At 51.2% G+C, this 22,040-nt stretch overlaps 2 protein-coding genes across 5 annotated transcripts in view; one reads left to right on the top strand and one right to left on the bottom strand.

The window, feature by feature from the left end:
• The window catches only part of MRTFA (myocardin related transcription factor A), a 77,720-nt gene extending 66,881 nt beyond the window's left edge, over positions 1 to 10,839 (top strand). The window contains exons 7-14 of the mRNA XM_066550452.1: positions 235 to 390; positions 893 to 1,143; positions 1,499 to 1,670; positions 1,812 to 2,906; positions 4,021 to 4,143; positions 5,945 to 6,121; positions 6,502 to 6,562; positions 6,999 to 10,839. Of these exons, the coding sequence (XP_066406549.1) occupies positions 235 to 390; positions 893 to 1,143; positions 1,499 to 1,670; positions 1,812 to 2,906; positions 4,021 to 4,143; positions 5,945 to 6,121; positions 6,502 to 6,562; positions 6,999 to 7,498 (2,535 nt within the window). The 3' untranslated portion in view covers positions 7,499 to 10,839. The remainder of the gene's footprint in view (positions 1 to 234; positions 391 to 892; positions 1,144 to 1,498; positions 1,671 to 1,811; positions 2,907 to 4,020; positions 4,144 to 5,944; positions 6,122 to 6,501; positions 6,563 to 6,998) is intronic.
• SGSM3 (small G protein signaling modulator 3) overlaps positions 10,748 to 22,040 on the bottom strand; it is a 31,362-nt gene continuing 20,069 nt past the window's right edge. For all 4 annotated transcript variants that reach the window (XM_066550453.1, XM_066550456.1, XM_066550454.1 and 1 more), the window contains 11 exons: positions 18,819 to 18,946; positions 18,362 to 18,517; positions 17,793 to 17,847; positions 17,357 to 17,406; positions 15,996 to 16,148; positions 15,829 to 15,899; positions 15,467 to 15,515; positions 15,174 to 15,259; positions 14,696 to 14,818; positions 13,247 to 13,307; positions 10,748 to 12,835 (listed from right to left, as the gene is read on the bottom strand). In XM_066550453.1, coding sequence (XP_066406550.1) covers positions 12,752 to 12,835; positions 13,247 to 13,307; positions 14,696 to 14,818; positions 15,174 to 15,259; positions 15,467 to 15,515; positions 15,829 to 15,899; positions 15,996 to 16,148; positions 17,357 to 17,406; positions 17,793 to 17,847; positions 18,362 to 18,517; positions 18,819 to 18,946 — 1,016 coding nt within the window. In that variant the 3' untranslated portion in view covers positions 10,748 to 12,751. The remainder of the gene's footprint in view (positions 12,836 to 13,246; positions 13,308 to 14,695; positions 14,819 to 15,173; positions 15,260 to 15,466; positions 15,516 to 15,828; positions 15,900 to 15,995; positions 16,149 to 17,356; positions 17,407 to 17,792; positions 17,848 to 18,361; positions 18,518 to 18,818; positions 18,947 to 22,040) is intronic.

Raw genomic sequence — 22,040 nt, 5'->3', positions numbered from 1 at the left:
CTATGTGCAACTGATCCCAGCAGGAAATGCTGGGAGATACAGCTGTTGGATTTTGATTCCTTTTCTGCCCTAAGAAGTTGTACTGCTTCTCAGGGACAACTAAAGCAGTGCATTAAAGCCATCTGATTAAAAATTTGAAGGCCATGCTCCTTCCTAAGTGAACACTTCCTGCACTCTGTTAAAGTATTTCCCTCCTTTTGTGTGTATTCATTATGCTTTTTTCTGTCCCTGCAGGGTTCATCCCAGTTGCAGATTAGTGCAGACTCCAGTGAAACTCTTTTCCTACCTGAGCAGCCACCTCCACCACTGCCACCTCCACCTCTTCTGCCCCCTAGTCTTACCAATGGAGTAGCTCTTACTGCTGCCAAGCCCCCACCAACACTCATTAAGGTACTATTTTGGCTGATGTCTTTATTGTTGTTGTCTGAAGGAAGATAAGAAGGTTACTTTTAAGCAGGTTTGGAGTTGGAAGTATTAGATTATTAGATGCAAAAGGAGGAAACATTTCTCACTAGTGTCTTCCTCCGACACTAATTGTAACATATTTAATGGGGTTTTCTGTTCCATGGTGTATTCATCTTCTATAAAAAGGATGCTGAATGCAAAATGTTTTGAAATGATCAGTGTTATCTGTAATTAGAGTCAATGAGTCTGCACTGGATGAGCAAATGATCTGATGTGCTGGGAAAGGTGACCTGCATTATGGTGCAGCATAAGCTGCTGCCAGTGCGGTGTCTGTAATGTCTCAGTTAGAGAAGCATGGAAAGACCCTGAGGTGAACAAACTAGAAAACTTCAAAATTAAAATCCCAGTGTGTGTTCTGGTTTACATGGAGTATTACATTATATCAGTGTTTCCTTTCTTACTTGCTTCCTCCTTTTTTTCTAAATAGCAAAGCCAGCCCAAGTCTGCTAGTGAGAAGTCTCAGCGCAGTAAAAAAGCCAAGGAGTTGAAGCCGAAAGTCAAGAAGCTAAAGTATCATCAGTATATTCCCCCGGACCAAAAGCAGGACAAGGGAGCTCCTCCCATGGATTCATCCTATGCCAAAATACTGCAGCAACAGCAGCTCTTTCTCCAGCTTCAGATCCTCAACCAGCAGCAGCAGCACTACAACTATCAGACCATCCTGCCAGCCCCACCTAAGTATGGGTCCGCAGTGGCAGGTTTCTTAGCAAGCACTTAGCAGCACTCTTAGCAGAGACCTGGTGTTCTGGGTGTGAGGGGTGGCCTCTGGGTGTCACAGTGTGACACATTCAGCCTTGTAGGTTCCAGAGGGCCTCAGAAAGAGCTGGTGCAAGATGAATTGGACAAAAGCAGCTGAAGGGAGTCAGTTGGCACAGCAAGGAGCATGGATATAGTTGAGAGCATTGGTGTGCTTCAGAGTCTAGGGCAGCACTAGTGACCCAGATGTTTCTGAATGTGTATGTTTGTGGACACTGAGGGCCTCTGGTGTCTTTCTGCTGTGGTTTTGATGTCTGTGTTCTTTCTTTTCCTGCAGGCCTCCAGGAGAGCAGCAGAGTGGTGCCAGTGCCCCTGCTGTACGCAATCTCTCTGCCACAGTCAGCAGCACACCTTCAGTATCTTCTGGTTCAGGTGGGCTGATGAGACAAAACAGTAATGCTGCAGTGGGCAAGCCTGGCCCTCTCCCTGCCAACCTGGATGAGATGAAGGTAAATGTCCTGTGAAGCTGAACAGACCCTTTCTGCCATTGTCATCGGGCAGTACTGAATGATGTTGCTGCTGATATCTAACTGATAGTTGTTCAGTTAGAAGTTCTCTTAATATTGCTCTCTTTTTTCCCCCCTTACCAGGTAGCAGAGCTGAAGCAGGAGCTAAAGCTGAGGGCCTTGCCTGTCTCGGGCACAAAGACGGACCTGATTGAGCGTCTCCGAGCTTACCAAGAGCAGAACGGTGCAGCCGGCCAAACGACCCCCACTCCCAAGCCCAGCACAGCAGCCGTCCTCCCTAAAGCTGCTGAGGTGGTGGTGGCCTTCCCAACTGCCAGGCTGAGCACAGGGCCAGCCCTGGTCACCACTGGCATTGCACCAGCAGAAGTAGTTGTGGCCACAGTTACTGGTGGCGGCGTGATGAAGTTTGGGAGCACAGGCTCAACTCCTCCTGTTTCTCCAACTCCTTCTGAGCGCTCGCAAATGAGTACAGGGGATGAAAACTCGGGCACTGGAGATACCTTTGGAGAGATGGTGACTTCACCTCTGACCCAGCTCACCTTGCAGACATCTCCAGTGCAGTTCTTGGTGAAGGAAGAAAGCTCCAAGTCCGCTTCCTGCAGCATAAATGTGGCACCCAAGTCAGAGTGGTGTGGTGCTGGTAACAGCAGAGATGCAGAAGTTAGGGACAAAGACCAGATGCTGCAGGAGAAGGACAAGCAGATTGAGGAACTCACCCGCATGCTGAAACAGAAGCAGCAGCTGGTGGAGATGCTTAGGCTGCAGCTGGAGCAGGAGAAGCGCTCCCAGCAGTCCCAGCCAGCCCCAACAGCCGCGGGAGAAGGAACAGCCCTTGCCTCCAAGCCAGGAGCGTTAGGCGCCCAGGTCAAGAGTGAAAATGGTTTCCTGAGTTGCCAGTGTGCGAAGCAATCCAGTGGCCAAACAGAGCAGTTCAGCCCTGCACCAAGCGCTAGCCAAATGGACACTTCGAACCCAAGCCCAGTGCCAAAGAAAGCCGTGCTGGTGAAGCAGGAGGAGGCGGAGCCGCCGTGCCAGTCCCACAGCCCGCAGCTTATCCTTGGCCAGCAAGGGAGCGCCCTCATCAAGGGCACCCCTCCCCCCACCCTCATCACTGACTCCACAGGGACCCACATTGTCCTCACCGTGACCAAGCAGAGCACCGAGAGGCAGGGCCTCTCTCCCCACGGGATGGCAGGGAGCAGCTGCCCACCCCTGCAGGTAGGCAAGGGTTAGATCCCATCCCTGCTGTGGGTGATTGGGTTCCTCTCTCCTCGTCCCACTCAGGTCACCATAGGATGGCCTCACGGGGTGGAAATTCAGTACAGTAAATACTGAAAGGGCTGAGTTGCTCACTGCAGTGGTTGGTAGATCATGGCTTTGTAAAACAGAGCAGTGTAAGCAGATCTTTGGCAAAAAGACTGGAATTTGACTATGATGAGCTGCGTACGGCAATGCACGATTGGCTCTGTGCATCACAGGCTGTTCAGCATTCTTCCAAACACATGGTTCTGCCTTTTGTCAGGCAGGACCTTGGGCTTGGACTGTAAGGGTTTGTTGCCACAGTTCACTGGTTTTTAACAACTATGCCTGTGGTAGTAAAATGAGCAGAGTGTATTTCACCTCTTGTCCTTAACTGTAGAGATCATAGTTGGAGTGATAGATGGGTCATCTTATCTACCAAGAGGTGAAATCAGACCCTGGGAGCAGTCTGTTTGCTTTTTGGCTGCTCTTTGTTTTAATGCATGTCAGTATTTCAGTGTTAACAGAGTCTTTCATCAGAGATGATTTACGAATCCCCTGCTGGCATGAGCTCAGCACTTAACAGAAGTGTTCCGAGTGTTCCTTCCAGGAAGGGATAAATATGCCCAAGTTTGATGGCATAAGTCAAACCTCAGCACCTTCCATGACATCAAAGATAATTTTCATTCTCTGCTGATACATTTCTTGCACTTTCTGCAGAGCAACTGGCAGTGTCTGCCATTAGTGACAGGCACTGAGCAGGCTACGTTTGCTGCATAGCAGGTGAGATGTCGGCAGCAGAGAATCTCACCTGAGCTCCACCGCTGCTCCACAAGGGCACAGCTCCTGTCAGGTCTGGCAGTCTTCAAGGCATGTCATGGGTAGCCCAGGGATTTAGGCTGGTACTACCTCCTCCCTTAGGACTCTCAATCGCATCTGGTCTGATTTCTCTGCTCAGGGAAAGAGAAGGATGGAATTTAATAAAGAATAAAGAGTGGGGAAAAACAAACTTAAAAATCCTGTAAGAAGCCTAAGCCCTGTGTCAGTGTCACGTCTGGGGAATAACCTGTTATGGATACCCTTTCCTTTCCAGAGCGTACAATCATCACCCGCTAAAACTTCCAGCCAACTGCCGTGTCAGGTACCTGCAAACACCCCTCAGCATCCCACACAACAGCAGCAGCAGCAGCAGCCCAGAGGACCAAACCAATCTAAGGTAGCTCCCTGCCTGCTCCCTTTTCTCCCTTGGTTTTCTTTGCCTGCTGCCAGCGTTTGTACCCACAGGCAGTGGGTACAAATGTACCACATTCCAGTGGGTGTTGTCTGTGGAGTAAAAACAACGAGGGGCTGGAGTGGGCAGCCTTGATTCACAGGAGTATTCCAGATTCTTGAAGGACTGCTGCTGAACAGAAGAGGTGGCTGCTGCATAGAGAGAGGGTGGTGTGGACAGTGTGGCTGCTGCTGGAGGGGCATGTGAGCTCAGAGGGGTAAAAGGGCTGTGACCTTTTAGTCTCTGCTACTGCTGAGCATGCTGTCATTTCCATTCCCCTGCCCTGAGCATGCCAGTTAATCACCACTTTGTGAAGTGTTATACGGCTTCAGGAAAGAGAGCACCTCCGCCTTTAACCCTCTCCAGGTGCTGGCTGTAAAGAGGCTATGCTCTACATCTCAACCCTTTCTAGCCTGCTTAGCTGTCTCTCTAAACTGTAATTAAGATAAGGTACAGAAAGATGATTAAGAGTTTTTATGAGCTTGGAGGATCATTTCTGAGTCAGTTCCTGGAAAGGGTATGAAGACAGAAGTGATTTCTAGCATATTTAGAGTGAGAAATGTACTTTGCAAAGGGTCAGTGCCTTGGTTTGCTTTGAGACCTCGGAGAAAGTGGAGAAGGTAAATAAAGGCACCTTTTTCCTTGGAGTTCCTTAGCCTTTGTGCTGCAGAGGTGTCTGTACTGACTTTTCCAATCCTTTTGCCTCCCTGTGGGGTCAGAAGCCAGGTCTCCAGGTGGTCACAGGGCAGCTGGCCTACACCAAGTTGTCTTTCTCAGCACCTCCAAACCTGCAGCCTTTCTTCCCCAATGGTTTCCATAAGCAGTTGCTGAGAATTGGTACTTCTGGTAAAACCAGCCCACCCAGTGTGTCAAAAAAGGTGCTCTCCCAGCACATCCCATGGCCTGTGCCATGGTTTCCAGCCCTTCTCAGGAAGAGTGGACCCCAGAAGAGCTGCTCTGGGGTCACTTCTCTACCTGTGGGTCACAGAACAGATGAGCAGCTTTCCAGGGAAAACAGGATAGGCAAAGGCATCAATATGTACACGTGTTGGAAGTGGCATTCAGCTGCTGCCCAGGGTTTGCTGCTCTAGGGGAGCAAGTTTCTGTGTGGGTCATGCAGAGCTGCTGTAGAGAGAAAGGCCTGATCCTCCTTCTTATGGGCAGTTATTTGCTGATTCATCTGGTAAAGCTGAGTCATGAGCACCACTTCCTGCAACACTTGGGGTTTCCTTTGGAGCTCTGGTGCTGCTGAGTGCTCTGGTGCTCTCTGCCCACCAGCAGGCTGTGAAACTTGCTGCTAAGTGAAGCTGGCTTGTGACTCCAAAGCAGGCACTGTAGAGGGAGGTGGGTAGGCCCTGGATATATTGCACAGAGTAGGGTGAACACACAAGGGAAATGCCCTTTCCCTCCAAAGTGCTGCAGGAATCCCCTGGTTGGATAGATGAGGCTCTCCCCGTCCAGCAGAAGTGAGGAGGTGGTTTGTGGTGTGGCCTCTTTAGCATTGGAAAAATCAACTAAAGATTTCCAGCTGTGAGTCAAGGGGAAATTTGTCTTCTTCCCCTGCAGTCAGGGCATAGTGCACAGAGTCCAGGGAAGGAGGCAGGCTGCTGTGGGCAGAGCAGTGCAGACTGCTGTGCCGTGCTCCGAGGGAGAAGTGATGATCTCTCAAAGCAGCTGTGAGACAGGAGTTGATGTAGACTTTTCCCTGATTTGCATTCATTCCCTCTTCTCCCTTCATTCTAAACAGTCCTCATCACAGCCTGGCTCTCCTGCTGCCCCTTCCCCCTCCCAGATGGACCTGGAGCAGCAACAGCACACGCCGCTTTTTGGAACTCCTCCACCTCCTCTTCCGGCTCCCTCGGTCCCAATGAAAGAGCCACCACCAGGCTATGAAGAGGCCATGAAGCAACAGCCAAAGGCCCAGGTGAGAGTTGTTGTTCTCCCTGGTTTCCTTGGAGAGCAGAGGAAAAGTTGCCATTGTGAATTTACTTAGTTTCTTGATGTGGGCCAGTGATAGGGAATGGAGACACAACTGCACTTTTCTCATTGAACTTCCTCTGGAGGGTTTGGGCTGAACCCAGGTAAAAAATCCCAAGCCATTCACTGCCATTGCTGACCATACTTTCCGAGCCAGTTACAGCCTGGGTTACAGAGGACTCTGGTGCCATGTCATGGTGTGCTCACTCTTGGTAGAAAACAGCCCCATCCCTGGGGCAAGGGAGGAGAGCCAGCAGCCAAGGGTGTTGCTGGAGGTGGAAGTTCCCTTGCTGAATAGGAAGCTAATCCTACACTTGCTTTCCCCAGGAGAACGGCTGTTCCAGCCAGCAGATGGACGACCTGTTTGATATCCTCATCGAAAGTGGAGGTAAGGAGACAAAGCCAGCATTTCCCACCGTCCCTGGGTCTGACTCTGGGGATTGCAGAGCACCGAGGGGAGAGTCTGTTATGGCCTCACTCTCTTCTCCAGTGTCCCTTCCAGTGCCTTTAGCACTGGCAGCAGTCATTAAGGCACTGAGGGAGATGTCACTCAGACCTTAATATGATTCTGTGATTCTTGATAGCTCTGCTGCATCAGAGTCAGGCACATCGCTTCTGACATACTGGACAGAGATGGGATTTTGGGGAGGTGGGCTGAAAACTCCCCATAGTGAGGCAAGCACGGGCACAGGGATGTTTCCTCATCCCAGCTGGTGGTCAGTGATGGCTTAGTCTGGGGAGTGTCTGTGGCCCTGGTGGGTGGGAAGGATCCTTCTGGTGTTCAGCCAGACTTTTCCTTACCTGGCCTGTTTGTTCCCTCTCAGAGATTTCTGCTGACTTCAAGGATCAGTCGTCCCCAGCTGGGAAAGAGGCGCCCGTGGCCCCGGCGTGTTCCCCAGTGCCCAGCAGCCAGCACTCCTCGGAGCTGGCGGTGCCGGTGTCCCTGGGGCAGCCGGTGCTGCCGGGCCGCCTGGAGGACTTCCTGGAGAGCAGCACCGGCCTCCCGCTGCTGACGGCGGGCCACGACGGGCCGGAGCCCCTGTCCCTCATTGATGACCTCCACAGTGAGATGCTGAGCAGCTCGGCCATCCTGGACCACCCGCCTTCACCCATGGACACCTCGGAATTGCACTTTGCTCACGAGCCGTCTGGGGGCATAGCCCTGGATCTGGCTGAGGCTAACTTGGACAGCATGGACTGGCTGGAGCTGCCAGGGGGTTCTGTCATGAGCCTGGCTCCCCTGAGCACCACGGCTCCCAGCCTCTTTTCCACAGACTTTCTTGATGGACATGATCTGCAGCTGCACTGGGATTCTTGCTTGTAATTCTGTGAGCAGAGACTGAAGGGGACGGGAGTGGGAGGGCACAGGCATGCAGAGGGAAGAGGCCAGTCAATCAAAAAAAAAGAAAAAGAAAGAGCTCCTAGTATTTGTACTCCTCCCCTAACAGTGTCCTTCCTGTGTGAAGCCAGCAGTGGGCCAGGCCAGGGCAGGGAGATCGGCTGCTGGGGGGGGGGAAAGGGGCAGGAGGAGCTGTGGAGCTGGTGGCCTCCTGCCCACTCCACACAGCCTGGCCCAGCTGGGGTGAGAGCAGAGCCAGCAGCCCGTTTCTCCAGGCAGGAGCAATGGCAGCACATTGTTCCTCACGTGGGACAGAGCATGACTGGGCCTGAGCTGTTTCCAGAAGCAGCACTCTGCGCCTTCCTGGGATTGGCAGATAAAGGGGGTTGTGCTGCCCCAACACGGTTGGTCTTAACGGTTGTGGAAATGGATTCTACCTCTGGAGCAGGACACAAAGGCAGGAGGGCTGGCTGGGGCCCAGAGCAGCTGCCTTCTGCACCACCTGCCATCTCTCAGGGGAGGGTCTGATCTGCCGCAGGGCTGGGAGGAGCTGGGCAGAACAGGCACCTCTCTAAATGTAGCCAAAGGGAACCAGGGCTCCCCACCAACCTGCTAATGTCTAAGCTGGTTTCCCAAATATTGCTGAGCTTGGCAGAGGCCTGCCCGCTACCTTCACTCACTTTGGGCTGCAAAACAGGTTTTTAAGGTGCTAAAATCAGGTCCTTATACGTTAAAACTGCTGTCGGGCACAGCCCATTGTCCCCAGCTCCCATGGCACTTGTGACATCCCCAGGTGAGCAGGGCACTCAGCCTGGGCAGGGACCCGGGCAGTCAGCCTGGCGTGTCCTGGGGAGCGGGTGAGGGGCACAGCTGGCAATCAGTAACATATCACTGGGGGCCATGTGCAATCTGTCTCTGCCTTCACTGTGTTGGTGCCTCACTGTAACACGTGCCCCAGTGGAAAGCAGCAGCTGGGAATGGATGTTGAACCCCATAGGCAAGGAAGGGGAAGTGGGACTGCAAGAGTGGTGTTGTGTGGCACAGCGCAGGTCCTGGCTCAGTGACTGTGAGGGCCCCTTTCTGGGGAGGAGCCTGAAAGCAAGTATTGGGCAGCTGAACTCTGCTCTTCCCTCCCTCCAGTCCCACAGAGTAAAAGGCAAAAGTAAATGGCTGCTTACTTTGAGTTGGTGCCCTGTGTCCCTGTGGGGCCCCAGGCTGGTGCCTTGGGGCAACTGCAGGCTGAGGAGCGGGTGTACAAGTCCCCGGGACCTCAGAGCCACAACAGTGCAATTCCTTGGGCAGGGCTCTGTGGTGGAGCACCAGGCCTGTGGCTCACTCTTACGCTGTTACTTTAGAATTCCTGGGTCAGTAACTCACAGCCACACTGAGCAGATGGGACATGGCTTACATGGATGTGGCCACCTCGCCACAAGGCTGTCCCTGCTTTGGCCCTGAGCTGGGTCCAGGCTGCTCATGCTGAGTGAGGTGGGGGCAGCTGTGGCTTCTGAAGTCACCCAGACTGAAGTACTGACCTGCTCAGGCAATGGAAGGATCAACTGCCATCCTTCTCAGTATCTCCTTGAGGATGCTGTTCCCACCTTTCCCCCACTGTGGGCTGCAGAACTTCCTGCTGGGGAGGGGTAGCTGTGAGCCCCATGCTTCTTCCCTGCAACTTTGGTACCTGGTCCTCTTCCCAGGGAGAGGCTGTGCCACAGGGGTGCTGGTACCTCTGCTCCATGGTGAGGCAGGTAAATGCCAACCCTGCACAATGTGCTCTCCCTCAGCCACTGAACTGGCAGCTGGGTGGGGTCATGCCTGTTTGCAGCTGGGAGATACTCCTGCTTTCCTGAGCCCTTTGCTTGTTAACTGCATGGGGAGCCACTTTCCTAATCATTAGCAGGGGGAGCCTGCTGGCAGCTTCCTTTCTTTCCCCTCCTCTCTCTTCTGGCCCTGAGCTGTAAGCAAGTTGGAGCCTCTTATCTGCCTCCCTCAGTGTCCGGGTTGGGGAGGACACCACTCCCCCCCCTCCCCTTCCCCACAGGCTTTCTATTCCTCAAACTAGTGTCACATCCTAAAAATCAGAATAAAAGAGTCTGGTGAGCACCCCCTTTATCCTCCTGAGCCTTCCCTGAATTCTTTTCCTGGCACAGCCCAGGTGCTCACTGGGAGCAGTGAGTACTTAGCAATCACTTTAAGGAGCTTTCACCAGCTCTGCCCAGCTGTGGGGGCAGAAGGCAAGGAGTTTCTAAGGAGGAAAGTATGGGGGGAGTGGGAGGATCTCTGAGATGCTAGGGGCAAAATGTGAGGCTGCCTGTTTGTCAGACTCAAGCAAAATCAGGTTCTTCAGCCCATAGTTGCAGTAGCCCCCACAAAAACCAGCTGTGTGATTTCTTTGGTACAAATAATTACAATTCTACAGCTATTAAATAAAGAAGGAAATTATCAATAAAGTGCAATGAGTTCCTAGAGGAAGGTGGGAGACTCCAGCTGCAGTCCTGGCCTGACCCAGCCCTGGTTCCTTGCCCTGAGCCAGGTACTCCAGTGATTGGCAGAGAGATGCCAATGCCTGATAGCAGTGTAGCCCTTCCCAGAGATTGCTGGTGGAAGGCTGAGCTCCCTTTCACTTTCACCCATCCACCATCAGGTGTGAAACTGTAGGAATTTAATGACCCTGACTTTGCCCAACATACTTGCATTGGCTGAAGAGCTTCAAGGAGCCCAGAGGATGCAGAACCATGAGCCTCATGTCCTGAGGAGCCCGGCTGACCTGTGGGAGCCCCTCTGCACAAGGGGCTTCTGCCAGGAGAGTGAGTGCTAACCCCATGCCTGTGGGCAGAGGGGAAGGTGGTGCCTCAGCCCTGAAAATGTTAGAAAGTCTTTTCCCCAAGCAGTGCCCAGAGCAGGCTTGCCCAGTTCTCTCTCTGCTTTCTTACTATTATTTCTTTGAATAATAGTTCAATAGTTCTTTGTTGGAAGAGGTATTCCCCTGGACATACTTTTTTGCACCCATTGGGAAAAACAAAGTCTGATGTTCTGCCTCTACCTTGAATGTAATCCTGAATCTTTCTGCTGTAACCACTACTTGTTTGTAATGTGTATTTGACTAGCACGCACTCTCCCTTCCACTATGCAGCCACTGGCGAGGGGTGATCAGCACCATCACAGTCGGATGGTGCTGGGGCATCGGATCCGGAGCGAGTATTCAACTGGAAAAGGATAAAAGTGACAAGTTAATGGGGGAGAGAATGGATCTTTAAATTGAATTATTTTTTCAGTTACAAATATTTGAAGAAAAAAAATCCATTTTATTAAAAAAATTCCAAACAGCCATGTTCTCAAGAACTTCTCTGCTGTGCTGGTGGGAGGGCTTGGGGCCATTCTGCCTTTTTCAGCTAAGGGTGGGTGATCCCTCTGTGTCTTTCTCAAACCTGAAAAAAGCAGCTTCAGTGGTGGTGGCTCATCCTTCTCAGCTGCAGAGAGATTCCCTCAGTGTATGGAAATTACCTATCCTGCAACTAGAGGCAGGTTTTACCAGGGACAGCTATTTGTCTCCCCCAGCCCAGCAGGCTGGTCTGGACTGCAGGTGGTGGTGAGGTGACACTGCCCCTTCTGCAGCCACATTCCAAAGGAATTACCTTCACTGAAGACACTCACTTTCAAATCAGAATATATGCTGCAACTTCCACCCTCCCACAAGCTTGGACTTCTAAACACAGTTGTCCCAAGGGCCTGTGCCTTGTTACTGTCCCACTTTGCAGCTCAGCCTACACCTGTGCTTTGTCCAGAGATGCTTCTTGTATAGACAACACTGCTGTTCCCACCACCCAGCCCTGCTTTCTGCTAGCCCCTCTGCCTTTCCTAAGGGTCCTCCCTCTGCAGTGTCCCTGCAACCCGTAGTTTCCAGTATTTCTGCCTTTTCTGAGGCTCAGTTGTGGACCTGCTCTTAGGGCTGGTGGCACAGAGGCGAGGCAGGGCTGCCACTGCTGGCAGCACAACTGGCTCTGCCCTGGCTGCTGCCTGACCTTGTGGGCTGCTCCAATGCAAGGAGCTCCCTCAGTGCCAGCACAGAAATGGGATCACCATTGTCAAATGGCAGAAAGGAAAAATTAAATCAAGTCCTGACCCTGTCAAAAAAAAAACCCACAAAGCCCAGCACTCCCCCAAGACGCAGTTTTTATTTACAAACCCACCAAATAAAGGAAAGTAAGAATCTAGTGTCATCCCATCAGTAGTTTGTGCTCACAGACAAGCGCTTTCAGTAGAAAGTCACAGACTCCATATCCAGAGCCACCACCACAAAGCAGCAATTCTCCACTCCTGACCCACGTCCCCGATGCCATTGCAGGGCGAGGAGGACGAGTAGGTCTCCCTGAGCCAGCTCCAACCTAAACCTTGTCCTGAGCTACAACGTTGCCAAAATATACATGTTCCTGGAGGAAATTTACAGCTTTTTGGTTAACAGTAAAAATCGACAGCATGAAACACTCTTGTTTGAAGGAGAGGTGGTTTTTGTCTGCTCCCAGAGTAGACAATGACCATCCCCTAAGGCTGTTACAGTGGTAACAGGCTGGTAAATTTGGGCAACTCCTGTCAACACCCCACACCAGTGCCAGGGAGGTGGAATGAAACTGATGTCAGTTCCCCCTTCTTAGCTCCAAGTCAAAGGAACTCTGCTGTGTCCCCCAGCACAGGGGAGCCCTTGGCTGCCATGGGGAGGGGATGTGCTCTCCCTGCTGCTGTACGGCAGTGAGTCTCTCACCAGCCCAATTCCACATGGCACCAGCTCTCATGGATCAAAGCCATCCCAAAAGGGCCATCTCTCTCCCACAGCTCCAGCCACAGACACACTCACATCCCCACACGTGACTGCTGGCCCATGGGGCAGGGCACAATGGCTGCAGCCAGGCTGCTCCCCTGGGCACTGATGGGGAGGCAGGGCTGAGGAAAGCAGGAGATAGGGGTGGCAGACATGTGGAAAGCTGGAAGGGGGCACTTGCTTTTAGTAGCCAGAACACACTTGTCCCTTTGCAGCATCACCCTCAACCATCAGCCCCCTTGGGTCTGCAGCTCAGCCTCCTGGCACTGCTCCATCTGTCCCAGGAGGTTTGGCAGCCCCCGGGGGGATTTTGTCACAGATACAAGTGGGTGGGGTGGGGAAGGGCAGGGTGTGAGACATGAGGGGGTGGAAGAGATGAGTGTGGCCATCGAGAAGGTCCCCAGGATGGGGCGGGGTGGGGGTCACCCATCTATGTCCCAGCTGAAGAGATGGTGCTTCACAAGCATGTCCTGCACCCCTTCCTTCAGTGGCTTCTTCTCCTTCTCCTGCAGGATGACACAGAGACCCAGGTCAGTGCACCACGCCCAGAAAAGGACAGCAAAGGAGAGGTTGTGTCTGTGGGCAGAGCCTGAGCATACCGAGGCTCTGGCACCCAGAGCAGCTTCCTGCACTTCCCACCTTTGCACAGCTGGCACAGGGAGAGGCCTTTGGTTTGGAGAGCATCGGGGAAAGGGAGCCTGACACTTCCCTCTGCCCCAGCTGGGCAGGGCAGGCAGCCCCCTCTGCCACCACTGCCCCACAGCTCCTGCTGCAGCTGCTGGAAAGCAGCCCCATCCACAGCCTCTGGAGCTGGCTCCAGAAGAGGCAGATGATGGGCTGAAGCACAAAGCTGGGAGAGGGAGGCAGTAAGTGAAGCCCCTGGCTGAGTGAAAGAATGAGAGATGCCACCTACTCACCTCCCTCTTTATTGGCAGCTCCCAGTCCTGAGAGAGGCTAAAAGCAAATTTGCCTAGGACTCTGCAACAAAACCAGAAGAGTGTGATGTTAAAATGGACCCCCCAGACCACACTCGCAGCCTTTGCCCACAACTGCTGCCCCAGGCACACAAATACACTGTCTCCCCAGCTTGTCCTGGCATGCCACTAAGCTTACAAGGGTGAAATTCCTTGTTTGATTGGTGTTGAAAAGACAGCAGCAGTCACTCATTCCCTCTTTGCTGGGCTTCACATCCTCCCAGGCCAGGCTGGAAGAAGGAGCCTGAAGATGTGACTCAAGTGCAGCCCCTACAGAGCCTGGTGCAGCAGCACAGGGAGGCAGGGACAGCCCCGGGCTCCGGGGGACTGCAGACACGCCTGGCTGAGGGCTGCACAATTGCAGCTGGCAAGAGCAGATGGCAGGTTCCTCTCCAGAAAGCAGACCCCTTCCTGCAGCACCTCAGAGCTCTGCAGCCCCCTCCCTCTCCCTGGAACAAGAGAAGTGTCCTGCAGCAGCAGTGCTCAGAGGGGCTGGCACAGGGTGCTCCCTTGCTGGCTGGGAGAAGCAGGATGTAAGACATGAACCAGTCCCACTCGGTCCTTTGGCTGTGCCCAACTGGCACTGCCCCCATGCTGTGGGACATGGCAGCCCAGAGGTGGCAGAAACCCCCTCCCGTTCAGCAGCGGGCTGAGAACACTCTGAAGCGTGCACACACAGGGTTCCTCTGGCTACAGATGCTCCCACTGGGGCCTGAGGCAAGTGGGTGGTGCACACAAAAGCCAGCTTCCACTGAAGGACAGCAGGAACCAGGCTGGAGCAGTGGTGATAGCAGGGGATTTGCCTTCCAGTTCCCTGGGACTTCATCTGGCTTTGCAGAGTGCAGGAGGGCCAGGAGCATGGATGCCCAGAGCCCCAGGGATGTGTGCCCTAGGCTCCAAGTGACTGCCTTGTGCAAGCTCAGGCACTAAAGCTGCTTTCAGCCCTCTCACCTAACCAGGGAGTCAGTGGGTGACTGACTCCTCAGCCAATGACTGTCCAACTGTCTCCCTAGGATATTCCCTGTTCCCTGCCTGGACTTGGAGTGCCTGGCAAAGGACATGGAGAGCAGTGGGGTTGAAAAGGCAGACTCTCCATCAGAATAGGTGTACAGCAGGAGGCAGGCAAAGGCTGCCTGCTTGTCACAACAGGACCCCAGGAGCCAAGCTCTGCTCTTGGATCAGGCAGGCATAGTGCTTCACAATAAACTGCCCAGAGATTCCCTGCTGCCTCAGCACACAGCAGGAAATCTCTATGGCTGGGATGTCTGGGCAGCCCACGCTGCAACTCACTGGAGAGGGCCCAAACCCAGCTGTAGTGAGGGCCACCTCCTGCAGAGGAGGGGGATATCTATTCCAGACACTGGCATGGGGACATGCCATGGGGACACTCACCTCAGCTCACATTTGATCTGCACCCAGCCAGGGCTGCGCAGGAACGACCAGGGATGGAACCATTTCTCCACAGTCTGCAGGCTTGAGCACAGCACCTCCAGCCACAAATGCAGCACCTGCTCGCTGCAACAATGGGGTATAGGCTTGTTACTCAGCTGCAGCCAGGGAAAGAAACCACATCCCTCTGGGGTAGTCTGTTTTCAGCCCTAGCCTTGACCCCCATCCCCAGCCCTGTGGGAACAGGATAACCCCGTAAACTTGTGTGAGCCACCCCATACAACAGGAGCTCCCTCTTCCAGCAAGAAATCAGGCCAGCAAAACACACAAGGAACAAGTCTCTCCCAGTGGCTGCAGTGAGAGGGGGGAAAAACAATGCTGTGGCCTAAGATTGAAACCACTGCTGTCCTTAAGCCCACTCTGTCCCTTCCCAAGCTCTTTGCAGCCAAAATGCTGAGGGTACCAGGACCAGATGACTCACTTGAGTCCAACACAGATCAGAGAACGAAGCTTCACATCCATCTGTGCATGTGCAGCATCGTGTGTCATGTTCACAGCCTGAACCGCCTGCAGGGAGGGAAGGTGTGGTTAATGCTGGGCAGCCACTTCAGCAACACAGCCAAATGCTCCCCACCCCCACCAGTGCCCCCTGCTACCACCAGAGAGGCTAAGAGAAGGTCTGGGAGACTCTGGAGCATCTCCCTCCAACAGTCTCCACAGGAAACATCCCCAAAGTAGGAGCTGGGCTCTGGCTGGGCTTGGGGCAGCACTCACCCGGTAAAGCAGCTCCTCTGGAGTGAGGACTTTGCCATCTTCATCAAGCCTGTAAAGATCACAGCAGAGACCCAGCTAGCTCCAGTCACCCTGAGCATATGCAGCACTTTCCTGCTTCATACCCCAACAGCTCTCATGCTACTGCTGAGCCCAGAGGTGCCCCGCAGCCATGAGAGCCAGATACAGACCCAGAATCAAACACAGGGGCCCAGGGGAGGGGACAAGAGCCACTGCCAGCCCAGGTCAGCACAGGCACAGCAGCCTGCTGACACCACACCCACAGGAGCACGGGGCAGACTACGAGCCTTGCCAAGGTGCAGAGCAGCATCAGTTTGATGAGCATGGAGGAGCAGGGCACAGACCTGTAAGTCTTGCAGAGCACAAGGCGAGAATACACGGAGTCAAAGTCCCGTTCCACTTCCCGGCTTGCAGCCTGGAGGAGCAGAAGGACACTCAGCACACCTGCCCTAAATCCACCACCTCAGCCCGCTGGCAACACTGCCCCATGAAAGGAACTAGGACATCTCACCTCTTCAATGAACAGCCAAGGGTGGCAGGCACCCCCCAGCAGAGATGGCTTCTTCAATCCATGTTCAAATATGGACTTCAAGGCTGGACAGAGTGTGCCGCGCACCAAGTCTGTCACTCCCTCTGTGACAGAATCATCTCCAGCGATGGAGTACTGAGGAACAGGGAGAGCCAGCTCTCAGGGGGCAGAGCATGGAGGTGATCCACTCACCTACACCTCTGCACAGACCAATTCCACACCCAGGTGCCTGCCAGAACACCCTCCCCGCCTCTACCTGTCATGCTCTTGCATAAGGGCCCATGTTCTGTGCTACTGCAGGGGATCTCCTGAGACCTTTTTGTTCAGGTGGTGCCCAGGAGACCCCACAAGTGACCCCAGCACCAGCCCGGCAGCATTCAGCACACAGGAATGTGATGGTGTGATGCTGACTGAGCTAGGGTGTGGAGAGGGACTTGCACTGAGGTCTCTGGGATTCTGTAAGCTGCTAAAGGTCAAGACAAACAGAACCAAATAGGAATTTCCAGGTCAGGGGGAACACCACTTTGAGGTATCACGCTGACAGTCTGCTAACACCCCCATAAGTGAGATCCTCTCTGTTTCCACAGTTAGGAGCAGAAACCCTGAGCAGCGCGGAACATTTCTGTGCACAGAGAGGTGATCTGCATCTAAGGAGCCCTGAGAGAGGGGGAAGGAAGTGATAGGTCAGTACTGACATCTCTCTGGGGGCTTCTCTAGGGGAGCTTGGGTCAGCCTTTCAGCTCTTCCTCACTCCCCAAATGCTGAGAAGAGAGAGAACCAGGCCTTCTCCACTTCCCCTGAAAATTGCTGAGGTCAACAGCTGCTGATGTTTAGCTCATGCACACTACCTGAATCTTGAGGACATATTGAAGTATCTGCTATAGATAAGTGCCATCCTATCACTGCCAGCTGTAAGAGGAACTAAGACAGATTGTCCCCTTGGGCACAACTGCTTGGGAAGAATTTACTGTCATGGTCACAAAGCATGTGCAGGATCCATAGGTACAGCCTCAAAGGAGTAAAAGAACACAGGCAGCTGGGAGCAGACAGAAACACTGCCCTGCTTCCTCATCTCTAGGGTCCTTGCAACCCCAGGCATATCACACAGGTGCCTTGGCAGCCCTCTGGGGCCCTCACTCTCCACTTGGTCAGCGTGAGGAATTTGGGTAAACAGGTTTAGGAAGATAAGCTGCCTGATCACATCACAAAGCACTCAGAGGCCAGAGAAGCAAACAGACTGAAAGAGGGAAATCTATGGCTCTTTTCAACTGTGTTTTTTTAGTTATGACATAACCCTTTTTTTAAATGTAAAGTTTTTTTGTAATTGTGGGGTTTTTAAGTACCTCTTTACTCCGCTCATCCAAGATCTCCACAAATTTTGCAGGAAACCAACCTACAAAGAGTGAACAAAGAGATGAGCCTGACAAAGATACTGAGAAATCCTTACACAAAGCCCAGTGGGAGCTGAGAAAAAAAATCAGAGTTCACAGGGCCTACCATCAAAGAAGGAAGCAAGCTGCCTCAAAAATCACAATAACTAAGGCAGCTGCACAAGAAAGCCACTTGCAGGACACTGCCCACATGCAGCAGTGGTGACATGCACCCAACCACCCCAAGTGACCAGGTCACTGCTGCATGACTGCTCTCTTACGTTTCCTTTGCCCCTGGCAGATACTCTGGGGACCTGGCAGAGCCTTTGGTGCCAGAGCAGCTGTTGTAGATGAATGGATGCTCTGCATCTGGCCCCACTCTCCCCAGTGCAACCCATCCTGTTCTCACCTCTCAGTCCATTCAGCTCTCCCACCCAACAGTGTTCATCCTTCTGGGAAATGATCTGAAAAAGAGGGAGTGGAAAATACCAGTTGAAGAGGTGCCAGTGGCAGGAGGGGTACAGCTATCTGACTGTGTGTCCACAATGAGGAACTGCTCTGTTCTCAACTGCTTTGCCAATGTTCTCTTCTCACATAGCCCAGGGCCTTCAAGGACACAAAGCTACTGCAAACATCCTCTTCTCCCCAGTTTTAGATGGGATGCTCACAGTTAAATGCAAATGGATGCTTTTCCAATTCAGTGTGCAGTGTTAAACTGGGACTTGGGTTGGACCAAATCCACCTTTTGCACAGCTGTACAGCAGCCAGGAAAGGGACTTTGTGGTGGCAGCGAGAACAGCCCACAGGACAACACTCACAGGAACACACTGCCTCATTCCCAGGCAGTCCCTAGGAGCACCAGCTGCTCCTCCTGGGCTCCTAACTGGGCTCTGAGCTTATCTCCTCCCTCCTTTCCCTGCAGGAGAGGTAGCAGAGCATCCCAAACAAGCTGGGCGTGCCTGTCCCAGGCTGACACACCGTGATGATGTCATTCTTGCGGAAGCCCAGCTCGTCGTCGTCGTGGCGCTCAAAATCCAGCAGTGCCTTGGCTCGGCGGCGCCGGTTGCGGGAACAGGCCACGTAGTTCTCGTGGTCCCGCTGGTGGCTCTCCATGCTGTAGTCTGGGGTCAGATCCTAGCAGGCACACACAGGAGAGCAGAGAGGAATCAAAGTCCCCAGGTCACTCCCAACTGTCTGCCAAAGCTTGCCTGCCCCTGTTCACAAACCTTTTCCAGCTCCTAGACAGCAGACAACCTCTCAGCACAGCCCTCCACCACAGATGGATTAAGCAAGCCTCACCCTCCAGCCATTACAACTGGCATGTTCTTTCTCAAGCCCACACTTCAAGAGCATTTGAAGAGCCCTGTCGTGTGTTGAACACTCAAAACCCACGCCTGGAGCACACAGCAGTGCAGATCCAGCTGTTTCCACTCACAATTATGCAGTTCTTGGGATCCACACACTGGAAGTGCCGTGCCACCTGGAGAATGGCCTCACGCAGGTCAGCCACCAGCTCTGTCTGCTTGATGTTCTTGGCTTTCAGTGCCTCCAGATCATCATCCCCTGGTGGAGCCCATGCAGCCAGAGGGAACACAAGGGAAGTAAAGCAAGTACACGGTATTAATTTTTTTGTTACTGTTAGAAATTACTGGTTCTGAAGAAACCAAAAAAGCCTAACATCAGAAGTACCTAAACTAAGGCAGGCACTTACTGCCAATCTACTAAATAATGTAAATAGTACATACCAATTTGACTGCATCAAATTTTAAGGAGATGATACTTCAAACTGCATATGGAACTGGAATATGTCATCTTTGATCTGTCTGGGAAACTCAGCATACCAAGGTACTACTTTAGAGAAGTGTCTATAATATAGAGTCAGCTGAAATGTGGGACACAAGACTGGGGAACTTGCAATAATTCCCTTCAATTGAAATTCTCTTGAAACTGAATCAGGTTTTGGTTGAATTACTTCTGTTATTTGTATAACTCACAGGCTGAGAGCACATTTTTCACTGAGTCTTGGAAAAAATCTGAAAAACCAAGACAGCCCACTTTCCTGTGCCAGTCATGAAGTCAGAGCCACAAGAGACCTCAAACTCCTTAAGAGCCAGACTTCAAATGTTTGGGCTGTACAGAAATGGTCATGAGTCCAAAGTAAAAGTTACCAAAGCATCTTTTAACTATCACTAATCCCCCCAGGAGTTTTGACAGCCTATGTCTATTACCTTATGCAGAAAAATACCTGATGGGATGGATTCTTTAGACAGTTAATGTATCTAAATGCCTTAAACACTGGGTATATGATGTTTGGGAACAATGAAACATTTGCTTATTTTTCTAAAATAACCATTTTGTATTAAATCCAAAGTGCACTTTCATATATCTATCTATATCTACTGCTCCCTCTATAATATATTGAAGATGTGGTAGCTTGATTAACAAAATTAACATTTAAACTGACATATTTTTTCACTGATTTCCAATGTTTGTACAAACACAGCTTTTATTCAGGAGCCAAGTAAATCATTGGCTAACAAATTAGTACTCTGCTTATCTTCTAGCAGCATTATAGAAAACCATATGAATAAAGCATGGCCTGAGCTACAGCTGCTGCAACAGCTATATACACATTAAGCTCTGCTAATTAAAAACTGATTAAGAGTATCTCTTAATCATGTGATCCTAATTAAAAAGACCCAAACTTTAGAAACATAAATAAAAGCACAAAATTAGGTATAAAATTACTTTTATAATTGTTTTCTATTTGCTACATTAAATTATTTGAGAGACATCAGATACACAGAGCTTAAGAGAAAATTGAACTTTGCTTCTGAACTAGAAAAATTGTGGGGCACAGTTACTCCCAGGCCAAGCAATAAAAAAATAACAAAATCTTCTCCTCTGTATCCAGGAGTAGGTACAGAGCATGCCAGAACTCTCACTATTCAGAGATGCAGAGACTGAAAATAGATAGGTGAGCACACAGACGTCGGGGGTTCCCAGAAATTTCATGCTGCTAAAATAAAATGAGACTAGAGAAGAAACTAAACCACAGCTACACTAGCTCTGTGGGCTTCTCTCATTTACATAGATCATTGATTCTTTCTGTCATCTCTCAGTCCCATCTGGCCAAAACACCGTGCTCTTCTCTTTGTACTCAGATCAATCCTAGCCAAACACAAGCAGGAGATGTGGGGATCAAGTTCCACATTCTCCCACCTTAGAGTGGGCATGGTACAGAGGAAGCAGCTGGCGTGTCCTCCAGACTCACCTCACTGCACTCAACGTGTTCACTTTCAAACTTCAGCACCCACAGTTCCAAACAGGAAACCACGCTGCATGATCAGCCACATGTGAGCAGGCTCTACTCTGAGCCTGCAAAGACTGATGAGCTGCACAGCTCTGCACAGGAGGAGCTCTTCTGCATTCCCTTGCTGCAATGCCCACACAACAGGAAAACACCTCTTGCACATTCTGCTCTCCACCAAATAATTTTTCATTATTTCTTTCTCTTCCTGCATTGTAAATCTGGTTCAACTCTTTGAATCTCAACTACACAAAGCCCTGACCAACCTGATCTAGCATAAGCAAGAGTCTGCTTTAAGCAGGAGACTTCGGAATACAGACACTGAGAGGTCTCTTCTAAACAGTGCTCCTGTGATTCTATGACTCCTGCCCAAGTTACTACACATCTGAATTCACTCTAAGGAAGAAGAATTAAGCTCTGGGTAAGTCTCCTTCCCTCCCAGATGAGGGCTAAGTACCAGTTTTACACAGTAACTATCACAGGCAGCAGACTTTACATTTAGGATTGATTGTCAGTTCCTGGTAGAGGGTGAATTTATCACATACAAGCTTTCCTTCCTCTCACTTGGGTTGAATTTTTCCATTGTGGTAAACTGCTGCAGGACGACAACTTCTCAGTTTTAACCAACATTTTAAATACTAAGAATAATGTTAGGTAAAACACATGATGGTCATTGTACAGAAGCCCCACTGAAATGATAAAATCCTATCAATTATCTCTGTTCTACCACTGATATATTTTGAAACTTGAACCTAAATTTTATCTTTGTGCAAGTGCATAACTCACTATCACCTCCATAAAAATACTCAAACTGTCAAGGAGACTGAGACACAAGATAGGTACATGTGGCAGCCAAGCTCTCTGCCAGTTCAGTCTGTACCAACTGTATGATAACATTACATACAAAAGCTCTGAGTTTAGATTGCACAAGCAACTTTCCTGCGTTTCTTCACTTTTGCATGCTTGACTTTACAGAATCATGGCTTTCCACCATAATTTTTCTATATAATGCTCTATGTGCTTGTAGGAAATCTGTGACAATATATCAGCTTCCTGGAGAACATCAGAAAAGCTCCTCTCTGGAAAGACCAGTAAAGCCCATTTTTAGATTTATTCAGGCCATTTCAACAACAACAGGAACACTGTTTTAAGCCCTGCAAATTCAGTATATTGTCTTCTTCCGGAAAAACAATTCCTGTGGTGACATGTGGCAATTTCAAGAAGGCTAGCCAATTTCAAGTAAGGTGATGACACTGAGGCTTACAGCAGAAAGGGCTCTTATGGAGTCAAGAAATATAAGTTACTCTTAAACCCCTGCAAAAGCTATTCTGACTGTGCCCTTTCTGG

The sequence above is a fragment of the Molothrus aeneus genome, chromosome 5 (genome assembly GCF_037042795.1).
Source record: "Molothrus aeneus isolate 106 chromosome 5, BPBGC_Maene_1.0, whole genome shotgun sequence".
In the NCBI taxonomy this organism is placed as follows: domain Eukaryota; kingdom Metazoa; phylum Chordata; class Aves; order Passeriformes; family Icteridae; genus Molothrus; species Molothrus aeneus.
The sequence above is the reverse complement of the archived record's forward strand: the minus strand, read 5'-3'. Positions and strand labels throughout refer to the sequence as shown.